The sequence below is a fragment of the Harpegnathos saltator genome, unplaced genomic scaffold (genome assembly GCF_003227715.2).
Source record: "Harpegnathos saltator strain DR-91 unplaced genomic scaffold, Hsal_v8.6 scaffold60, whole genome shotgun sequence".
NCBI classification, from domain to species: Eukaryota; Metazoa; Arthropoda; class Insecta; order Hymenoptera; family Formicidae; genus Harpegnathos; species Harpegnathos saltator.
The window spans coordinates 939,984-951,511 of NW_020230427.1; the positions used below are offsets into that span (position 1 = coordinate 939,984).

The following is an 11,528-nucleotide window of genomic DNA, read 5'->3' on the forward strand; positions in this document are numbered from 1 at the left end:
CCCCAAATGTGCAATGTTATTTTATGTTCATTTTATATTTCGCCTCGTTATCTGAAACTTCACTTATTTTTACTGTTCTATTGATTGTATGTGTATTTATTTTAATTAATAAAAATAACTTTTATATCAAACACTCCGTTATGTTATCGTCAAGGTTTATTATTGCGTAACTACTTTAAAATATGAATATACATATGAGAATTATACCATTTGTCCTATATTTTATATTTTAGTTGAATTTTTATATAAAATATCGCATATGTATCTTACTATGTACAACATGTTACATTTTCAGTTGCTAAAATTAGTTTTTTAGGAATATAATCTCGAACTTCGTCTTAGGATGTTATCTTTTGATTTACTAATTTCGCAGTGGGCCCTAAAATTCATTACTATTTATGCTGCTATAAAAAATGTAAGTGTGGCAACAAATTGATCTGAAATTAATTGTTATATACGATAATATCTATTATATATATGCTAATAGGTAAAAAAAATACATGAATATATTCAAAGTAACTGGAGCATTCTTAGGGACAATACAGAGATTGAAATAATACGCAAAGAGGCTAACAATGGAAGAAGATATACAATTGCTATAGCAGGTAAATGATATGTATATTTTAAATTACTTGTTTCTTATAAATTTTGATTGTCTGATATATTTACATATTACTTAAGTTTTATATTTGACACAACTTAATCCCTTCATCATGCCGATGACGAAGATTTACATTATATTTTGCAAAATATTGCCTCAGAAAAAAATATAGCTATCAGAAAAATGAATTTTTCAAATTTTCGAATATTTATGTTATGATATATTTTATTATATTAAAGTTCTACAATAGATTAATATCTGAAACGAGACACATTTAAAATTTTTGATTTACTGAATATAATTTTAAAGTCGTATTTGCTTCCGAAAAGAATATATTGATATTGATATTGATGAAAAAATTAAAATTTTCTGTATTTTTATGGACATGAAATATTTAGATTTATTAAACTTTCAAAGTGTGTCTATGAATAAAATAACAAAGATTTTGAACCTGTTTTGAATATGGAATATTATTTTAAAATCTATAGAATCAAATAGTATGAGTACAAAAATAAAAATTATCAAAATTTGTAATTATTTATCAAATAATTTTGAACTTATGTGTAATTTAAAACGCTAAAGTACTTTTATCCTTAACAGTAGATAGTATATTTTTGTAATAAAATATGCAACTCATAGATGGTTAATTTCACAACGAGAATATTATTAATAGGATTTTACGCCTGACTTTTTAGTTTTGAATTTTTAATTTATAATGTTTTCTTTTTGTTTAATATTATAATATATATTATATTAGGTAAATCGGAAAGTCCATTTAGCGGCAAATAGCTATAGCTAGAACTGTCGTTAACCTCCAATGTCTAAATGAAGCTTAATGGTTTGTTTTGATATCTGTCAATAACATTCAGTACATAAAGATATACGTTTGCATCAATAACATTGTTTTTTACTACATCGAAAATGTTGAAATTTGAGCCAAATAAGCATCATTTGCGCGAAGTGTTAATCTTTTGCTTCAATTGAAAAAAAACTGCATCTGAAGCTCATCGAATGTTTGTAGAAGTTTATGGTAATAATGCTCCTTCCGGTAAAACATGCAGGGAATGGTTTCGACGCATTAAAAGTGATTATTTTGATGTAGAAAACAAAAAACATTCTGGACGGCTAAGAGTATTCGAAAATGAAGAATTGCAAGCATTGGTGGACGAAGACTTATGTCAAATGCAAAAGCAACTTGCAGAAGCATTAAATTGTGCTTAATCTGTCATTTCCGATCGTTTGAAAGCCTTAGGAAAGGTTTACAAGGAAGGAAAATGGGTCCTATATGAATTGAAACCAAGAAACATTGAAAGGTGAGAAACCACTTGCGAAATTCTGCTTACTAAGCAACAAAGAAAGGGGTTTTACATCGTATCATCACTAGGGAAGAAAAATGGATTTATTTTGACAACCCCAAATGTCGAAAAACTATTTGCGATCCCGGCCAACCCTCAACATCGACGCTAAAATGGAATATCCACAGAAAGAAGGCATTGCTCTCTATTTGTTGGGATCAGAAGCGTGTGCTGTACCATGAGCTGTTGAAAAGTGATCAAACAGTCACAGGGGATCTCTATAGAGAACAAATGATCTGTTTGAGCCGAGCATTGCACGAAAAATGACTAGAATATGAAATGAGACAGCATAAAGTGATTTTGCTTCATGACAACGCTCGATCTCACGTCACAAAATCTGTCAAGGAAATGTTAAAAGCACTTCGCTGGGAAGTGTTACCCCATGCAGCTTATTCACCAGACTGTGCCCCTTTCTGATTTGTTTCGGTCGATGGCACACGCACTTGCTGACGAATGCTTCAATTCTTATGAAGACGTCAAAAAATGGGTCTTTGACTAGATAACCTCCAAAGATAAGTCATTCTTTCGCTGCGGAATTCGCTTGCTGACCGAAAGATGGAAAAATGTCATCGCTAATGATGGATAATATTTTGATTGATGTACATTTTCATTTTGTTTCTTAAATAAAGCCATACATTTTGCAAAAAAACAAACGGAACTTTCCGATTGACCTAATTTATCTCTATTTCTTTCTCTATATTTTTGCAATTTTTTCACCTTTATCATTTTTAAATTAATATAAAGTAAATAAAAAATTATTAGAAATAATGAACAAGAAATTAAATATAAAATTATTTTTAAAATTATTTATATTTTTTATATTTATATTATTTATATTTGGTTTTATATATTATTTTGGTTTTATATATATCTTTATAACATTTTATATTTCATGTTACAAATACCTTATAAGGTAATAGATAAAAGTAAAATGATTCAATCGGATTGAATTGAACAGAAACTAAATTTTTACGATTAATTGATAATTGATGAGTTTGATATTATATTCTCAATATGGTTTTCTTTTATAAATAATGAAATATTTTAGCTGCATATTGAAATGTTTTTTTTATTTGATAAAAAGATGCCCATGCATATTCATGTACGCAAACTTTAAATTTGATATTTTAGCTGCCACTTTGAGTTTAAAACAAATAATTCTTAAACTTGACTTGAAATTCGTCATCAGCATCATTTAAATCTCTTATACAAGGTGTTTGGTAACTCATATATCCATAGTCAATGGAGATGTAGAACTGACTAAAACATAAAACATAAAAATCCCATACCGTTTTGCAATATTTGCAATAATTATCAAGCTATTAATTATAGAAATTTGACGAATGAGTGCACGCCGAGATGAATGATTAGAGAAACATTGCAGCCGCTCAGGGCACAACGCAGCCCAGTCAATCTAGCAACTATTGCCGACGTACAGCGAGACATGGGAGCGGTAAAATAAGACTAGCACATAGCTGAAATAGCGGCGCATTGTCTTTGCCTTCGCCGCGCGTCGGCAACAGTTGCTAAGTCGACTGGGCCGCGCTCTTACCCGAGTGATTGCAATGCTTTTCTAACCATCTATCTCGTTACGCCAGATTTCTATAATTAATAACTCGATAATTATTGCAAATATCGCAAAATGGTACGGGACTTTTATGTTTGTCTTAATCGAATCTGTCTCCATTGGCTACATGAGTTACCAAACATCTTGTATAAACTATCTCCGAATATAAACTTCCATTAATTTTCGAGAGCTTTTCATTTTCAAGATTTTAAGACCTTTTAGTGCTATTTTATGGAGGAAAATAATGTGAAGGAGTTAAAAACAATGCAATCGATTTTTATAATTTTTAATTTTCCGAAACCTGTACCAGTAATTGCTTTTCCATGCTACGATAAAATATAAATATTACGAAAACCGATTACTTTGTTTTTAATCATTTTATAAAAGGACAAATTTTATTATTCTTTGTTAATTTCATTTGCTATTTAACAGAAGAATTGGTTCGAACATTTCTTTATGAAGAAGCAGTTATTATCTCTACTTAAATAAATTAATAAAATTCTAAAAATTCCAGTAACTGTGTGTTCATTAGCTTCCATCTACATGTTAATACATTGCATCCCAAATTCATTTCTTATTATAATGCCACTGAACGAATCTCATCGATGTCTATTTTTAAACACAACAAAGTGTTTCATCGGACAGCAGCAATACGTTTATATCTCAATATTGCAAATGACATTTGGAATAATTGTTGCAACGATTACTGGAATAGCTACCGAAACGTTTTCGTTATCAAACGCATTACATGCTTTTGCATTATTTAAACTCGCTAGGTAAACTCCGTAACACTGTGGTATTCTCTATTATTAAAAACTTATTCATGTTTTCTAAAAATTTGTTTTACGATCAACGATAATAAATTCTCGAATTAAAAAGATCTTTTTATTCGAGAATAAAATTCGCTTATTCGTTACATCTATCAATTCGTAATTACTAATTTTATTCAATATGACTCTTGATTTTAGTTTATATTTATTATTTGGACATTTATAATACAAATGTTAGAATGTTTATTAGAATAATATAGTTGTCTATAAGCATACATGTTATATTGTGCATGTTATTTCTTTCATGACACGTAGAATTTTATAGTTATCGTATGGAACGTATATTAATTGGAAATGATCTGCAGATGTCTGCGACTAAAAAATACGTCTTATATCGTGATAAAATAGCTGCTGCAGTTGATATCCACAAAAGAGCAACCGAGTCAGTATGGTATTAACAAAATACGAAAATTACCATCTCTTACAGCTTTCTTACTTGGACACTTGTTAGAAGCTGTATATTTAAAACAGTTCCACATTATAGTTTATAGTTCCATATGTAGTTTGTTCCGTATGAATAATATTAGCAAGAGCTGAAAATAAATATAATGGCTTTCTATAATTTTATTTTTAATGTAACTTTGCATATGTGTATGTTGCAAACATGCTTCTGATTTACAGTAATATCGATGCCTAATGTAATCCGCTTAAATAATGAATAATAAGATATTATATATATATATATATATACACATTTATTTTAGATTTTCTAACTTATTAGTAGCAACTTTTGGGACACCGTATTTGTTTTTATTTATATTGTCCGAATGTTCAGCAAGCATTTGTGTAAGTAGTACGTCAATTTCATATCATTGATTCCTTTATCGTTAATTTCGCGAAACTATTTGCAATTGTCAAAGTCATTGAATTTTCTTCCAGTTGTTTCTAATCTTGACCATGAGACTGAGACCATTAGAAATAATCATGTCTGTCCTATGTATATTTTGCAATTTTTTATTCCTAATTATAGGCAATTTTGTTGGACAGATATTCATAAATTATGACACATATATCTATGAAAGATTGTAAGTAACATTGTATTATATATTATATACTTATCGTGCCATTTTGTAATATTTTAAACTTTCACGATTTTAAGAATAAGTAACTTGTATGAAATCTTTTCACTAATTAATACTATCTTATAAACATGTAGATGCAATATACGATGGTACAATATTCCGCTGAAGGCACAAAAATTGATACTCTTTATGATGCAAAAGGCCACGAGAAGTTACAAAGTTGACGCAGGCGGTATGTTTAATCCTAGCTTGAAAGGTTTAGCTACGGTAAGGGGAAATCACGTTATTAATAGAAATAATCGCAATATTATATCAGTAATTAGTATTATATTATATAAAAAGATATATTTTGTTTTTAGACTATGAGTCTTATGTATTCCTTTGTCATGATGTTAACTTCTATGCAACGATAACGGCCATTAACACGAAAAATATCACAATTAATCGCAGTCTATTAAGACGTCTATTTAAGATAAGACGTACAAGAAGATTACAAGAATATATTGTATTTTAAATGTTATGGCAAACCTTTTAATGTTCTCTTTTACATGTAAAAAACAACTCGATTGAACAATTTGAGTGAAAAAATATATTACTTGGTTTTTTTTCACTACAAGTAATTCTTTATTTCTTGCTATAATATTAATTAGTAAGTGTACAAATTTCCTTTTTAGCAGAAAATATGTCGATTTAACTGGTATAGATGGTTGAATTCACTTAAGCATCGGCTATTTAAAGAAAGAAAAAATTCTCTTACTGTTTTTCTTGTTTTTAATTTGCATATATGTATTAATTGTACAAATTAATTTTCAGCCTCTTTTAATGAGAATTAAGGTTTACTTATATACGTAGAATCAGACTATACTTCAGTCAACTATAATTCAGTCAAAAAAATAATTACCACTAATATCGACACATTTCTTACATTTTTCACGGAGCTGGCGGATTCTCATTTGATAAAAAGACGATATTGAGTTAATGAAGTCTTTAATATATTAGGTATGTGAATTAGTTTGATCCATCTGGCGGTCAATTGCTGTACTGTATAATTTTCTAACCTCTAATGTCTGCAAAAGGCTTTATTTTTTAGTTTTGATATCTGGCAATAATATTCAGTTGATAAACGTTTAGGTTTGTAACAATAACATCGTGTTTATCTGATTCGAAAATGTCGAAATTCGAGTCAAAAAAGCATCATTTCCGAGTTCTCATTTTTTTGCTTTCATTTGAAAAAAACAGCCGCTGAAGCTCATCGAATACTCCGTGAAATGCGATTTAAAAAATACATACATAATAATTAAATGTACACATAATAATTAAATGTACGCATAACAGAAAAATATACAGATGCATTGTGAAAACAATAAAACTGTAAGTCATTAAGAATTCTACCGATAGAAGATACTTCTTTTCAGTTGGCAAAAATCATCACATCCGTGTATGATTTGACATCGTTTCTCCAGGTTCTATCGTTTGCAGTACCCTATTTAGTGTTCTCTATAAAATATACTGCATTTTGCATAAAATCTAGGGATGTAAGTTGGAACTGTTTTAATATGCTCCCGCATGATTATTATAATTAACATAATTATGCTATTGTAATAATATAGATACAAAAATTAATGGAAAAAATAGAATGCAATTGGATTACAACAAAACGCAAAGAGGAAAGTACAAATATTACACCAAAATGCCCTGTTTGGATACTTTGTGACCATTGCTATGGGAAGTAAGACGCTTTCTCAACGAATTCTAAAAGCATAATCTATACTGAACTGTTAAAATACTGAATGAAAGAATAATGTTTTATATGTATTTTGTACATATATGTACTTTTCCACTTTTTTGCCAGATTAATTGGTCGCGTCTGTACTTATGTTCCATTGATTGTTAATTTAACGTTGCATTTATTTCAATTTTTTCAGCAATATTGTACTCATTCATATTCATGTTCTTATTGATGCAAATTTTGCCGAAAGTACTCGATGTAGTAGCGCCCTTGAACGAATCGCGACCGTGCGAACTTTTAGGATTGGCTACGTATATTCTCGATGAGAATGCACTTTTTTGTGATATACACATGACAGTGGCTCTTATGGCCGAGATGACTACATTACTGGCCACAGAGATAACGTGCTTGGGCTACATACAACACTCCTCCGCATTGTTCGAAATTACAAGATAAAAATCGAGGCGATAGAATTAAAAGTAAGAATCCTCGCAGAAAGTCAATTACATCAGCTGGAAGCAGGATAATGCATCGAAATGAATAACAAGATTGATTAGTATTAACAGGTGTTATTATATCGTTACAGTTTTCGCATAGAGCACATATTCGACTATTGCATATTCCTGTTTTGGATAAAAATTCAGTGCTCCACGCAAATATAATTGATGCAGTAGTCAGTCACAATAGAGCTATCGAGTATGTAGCGACATGCTATTATCGTTACTTCACGATTAAGAATCGAAATAAAAAAATCTCAGCGGGCAAAAAGCGAATAAATGAAATGCACGATTTTTAGAAGTTTCCATTGTTAAAGGTATTTTGAGTTCCTAAATTCCAGCTTCGGAATATCTTACTTTATCTTTTTGCTGCTTGGCATATGTTCTTTAAGTATCAACATGTTTTGCGTGAGTATGTTATTATATATTAGTAATGACACTATAGTAATAAAAAAATTCGTATGTTTCTGTATTATTATATATTTTATAACTTTGTTTATCATCATACACTGCGCGCTCGTTAACTATTTGTCATTGTTAAACCGTTACCTAATTGATCGTTAAATTTAACTTTAGCTAAACTGCAAATGCACAAATTTAATTGCATTAACTCGATCAAATACATTTGTCGAAGACGAATCATGCGTTTCTACCGCGAATGTCTCATTTTGCATTTTTACCATAAAATGCACATCAAACATAAACAGAGAAATTTCATGCTATAAAACGTTTCTTCGCGCGTAATAGCTTTTCCAGGCAAGCTACACAAGAAAGATGAAAGAGGCGTTCGTGATAACTCTGTTTGTCATGGGTCATTTTATTTACATGTTTGCGAGTAATTTTATAGCGCAGAGCATAACAAACGTTAGTTGCAATATATTCTTTACAACGTAAGTATTCATTTTGCATTACCGACGTTTAGTTTATTTTAGTATTATTAGATTAGTATTTAGTATTTATACGAAGAAATATAAACATTTTGCGTTACCGCATGATTTCAATAATAACAAAAAAAGATATGCGCTAGATAAGTTTAAAGCTTGAGACTACATTTATCGTAGTATGACAATCTTAACGATATTATGATTTGTCACAGAACAATTTATATATAGTGATGTGCACATAACATTATTCTCTCTCTCTCTCTCTCTGTCTCTCTCTCCCTTTCTCTCCCTCTCTCTCCCTCTCTCCCTTCCCCCTCCTTTCCCCCACTCCTTCCCTTGCTTTCTTCCTCCCTCCCTCCCTCCCTCCCTCCCTCCCTCCCTCCCTCCCTCCCTCCCTCCCTCCCTCCCTCTCTCTCTCTCTCTCTCTCTCTCTCTCTCTCTCTCGCTCTCGCTCTCTCTCTCCGTTGAATCTCCGTTCTTTCTATAGGCATATAAGTCAGAGGAACTTCAACAGGTGGTTCTCTTCGGTAACTTACATCATTTAACATCTCCTTTAAAGCGATTCAAAACATTTTTTAGACATACTTATTGATGTTGATTAAAACGGCAACAGTTAGTAAAATATTTGGCTATTTGATAAAGCTACGATATGTGTATAATTAATACTAGTCGTGATTGAAGCACAATGATAGAAATGGAATATTTATGACAAAAGGTTTTCCTTTTAAAAATATACGTACATATATCGTATTTATAACGTTAGAAAAAAGAGGGAATTATTATAAATTGCACTAGCACTTCCATCTCTGATAAATGTATTACGATTCATATTTTTTTTCCACTTCACTAGGTGAGTGCACTTTTCTTATTCATTCCATTCGCTAACATCGTTAAAAACGTTACATGGAGAATGCAAGTGGTTAAGAAAAAGGTGTTCGAATGTTTTAGAACAAGTGAACAAAAGGAAAAGAAAATTCACGCAGGATAAATTGTTATTCTAAGCACAAAAGCATAAAGAAAAACAAAGCTCCCATAAAGAGATTCATTTGATCGCATCATCATTATAATAAAAATTAAAGAGATTTTTCCTGTAACTACTCCTTAACTCCTTAACGAGGAAGGATCCTTGCGAGAAGCAATTTTAAAAAATTCATAATCCGGGAGTCTTTAATACGTCGTTATACACTGCAGATTCGTGTGCGTATTATTTTTACATGCCTAAGTATGTCATTTTAATATGTTTGAACGTTATTTGACATGTTTGTCATAAACGTCAAATGATGTGATTTAAGACGTTAAGAGACATATAAAAAAGTGTCAGTCAATCATACGCTTATGTATATATAAATAATACACGCAGATTTGGAATTTCATCACAATTTCGAATGCAATCACACCATAGCGCTACCACACTGCGTGTGTACAAATATATTGACATCCATAATGGCACACTAAACCACACGCAAAATTCAATGCAAAATCCAAAAGAAATAATTCTCGCGGTATTTGTCACAAGTGGCACACGCCTCATAAGAAGGTCCTCATCACTAATTATATAATATATTCGCATGGCACTCCTTTTTTACATCACGTTAATACGTTAGCACAGTTGCAGTATTCATATCACGAGGGAACGAAAAGAGGCACCGCGACGCTTCACGTTTCGAATAGAAATGAAAAGGCGTTGAAAGTACACGAAAGCAACTTTGCAATTGCGCCTGCGTCGATCGAACGTAAGGAAGGAACATCAGACGTACGACCCAATATGATACGCTGAGAAAAAAATATTCAGTCACCTGATGTACAAGTAATAAAAAAATTTTCTCTCCAACGTTTACGTATGCACCCTATACGTCCATAGGTCAGAGCTATAATTTGCTCCAGTTACCCTATTGTAATTCCGTGCGACGTCGGTTAGGCGATATCTCGAAAATACGGAAATAGATAAACTTCAAAATTATAACACGCACGATAAAAGATACCGCCGTGAGCGGAGATGGCTGTTATTGGTAAAAGAAATTCTACATGAACGCATCGCGACACTTGCACCGAGATGGATGACACTATGAGTAATTACTATACGATTAATCGAATTCTCTTACTAATTATTGGACTCTGGCCCTACCAAAGGTGTTATCTCAGATATATTATGATAACATTTGTGACCACGATACTTTTGTCCGGCATAATAGTACAGGTATGACACGCACTCTTTGAATGCGATATTTCTATAATTTGACCTATTCGAATGAATTATTGTTCGTTGTAAAAACTAGCGATCTTATGGCTGCAAGATTGCATGTGTAATTGTCTTCGCTGAAGGGTATAGAAATCCGTTTCATACATACTCTCGTAATTAAAAATTGCGCGAAATCATAACGTTAAACTTCCGGCGGAAAAATTCGTCGAAGCTCACTTGAAACTCTTGTATTTCTATTTTATTTTGAGAAAATTCGTCGAAGCAAAATTATTTTCTCCAATGGGGGAAATTGTCAGTAATATTAGCGCGGGAAAATGGCTAGAGGGAAATGTCGGGTTTTCAGTTAATGAGCCTTATCACGATGGAATACAGCATGGATTTTCTTCTAAAGATCCTTGCATACAACATCCCATGGATGGGCTTTACGATAAAGTATAACATCCTCTGCTTCAACATAAAGGATGTAAGTGTACGAAATTCCTCTTTTGGTTTTTCCGAAGAAAAAGGGATTGACAGACGATAATTATATATGTCGATGAACACAGATGCGACGCCTTCTGGAACTAGCACAAAACGACTGGAAACAAATGAGCGACGCGCAGGATATCGAAATAATAAAGAAATATTGGGCCATCGGAAGATTAATCACGTCGGTTTCCGCGAGTAAGCGCGGTATTTCTTTTTGCGCGTGTTCGTTTGTTCGCTCGCTGACGCCTCGGTGACGATTCATTCGGTCATTTGATTACAGTTTTCATCTACGTGAGCACAGTTTGCTTTGTTCTAGTCCAATTGTCGTTAAATTTCGTGGGCACCACAACGATTATAAACGGAACTCGTTTACGA

At 31.8% G+C, this 11,528-nt stretch overlaps 3 protein-coding genes and 1 long non-coding RNA gene across 5 annotated transcripts in view; all 4 read left to right on the top strand.

Moving 5' to 3' along the window:
• The window catches only part of alpha-Man-Ia (alpha-Mannosidase class I a), a 923,832-nt gene that overhangs the window by 879,719 nt on the left and 32,585 nt on the right, over window positions 1-11,528 (top strand). The gene's annotated exons all lie outside the window — the stretch shown is intronic.
• Window positions 3,935-5,965, top strand: LOC109503782 (uncharacterized). The gene is made up of 6 exons (XM_025304307.1): window positions 3,935-4,299; window positions 4,619-4,735; window positions 5,058-5,139; window positions 5,233-5,378; window positions 5,510-5,642; window positions 5,735-5,965. Exons 1-6 carry the CDS (start codon window positions 4,067-4,069, stop codon window positions 5,786-5,788), a joined length of 765 nt encoding a protein of 254 aa, XP_025160092.1. The 5' UTR covers window positions 3,935-4,066; the 3' UTR covers window positions 5,789-5,965.
• Window positions 7,599-10,520, top strand: LOC112589785 (uncharacterized). The gene is made up of 3 exons (XR_003113789.1): window positions 7,599-8,009; window positions 8,349-8,491; window positions 8,973-10,520. It is a non-coding gene; the product is annotated as an uncharacterized LOC112589785 (long non-coding RNA).
• On the top strand, window positions 10,937-11,443 carry LOC112589782 (uncharacterized). The gene is made up of 2 exons (XM_025304330.1): window positions 10,937-11,148; window positions 11,231-11,443. Exons 1-2 carry the CDS (start codon window positions 11,014-11,016, stop codon window positions 11,405-11,407), a joined length of 312 nt encoding a protein of 103 aa, XP_025160115.1. The 5' UTR covers window positions 10,937-11,013; the 3' UTR covers window positions 11,408-11,443.

Coding starts and splice junctions, on each gene's coding strand:
- LOC112589782 (XM_025304330.1), top strand. CDS start 11,014: ATGTCGGGTTTTCAGTTAATGAGCCTTATCACGATGGAATACAGCATG. Junction 11,149..11,230: donor TCTGCTTCAACATAAAGGAT/GTAAGTGTACGA, acceptor CGATGAACACAG/ATGCGACGCCTTCTGGAACT.
- LOC109503782 (XM_025304307.1), top strand. CDS start 4,067: ATGTTAATACATTGCATCCCAAATTCATTTCTTATTATAATGCCACTG. Junction 4,300..4,618: donor GCATTATTTAAACTCGCTAG/GTAAACTCCGTA, acceptor AGAATTTTATAG/TTATCGTATGGAACGTATAT. Junction 5,379..5,509: donor ACATATATCTATGAAAGATT/GTAAGTAACATT, acceptor ATAAACATGTAG/ATGCAATATACGATGGTACA.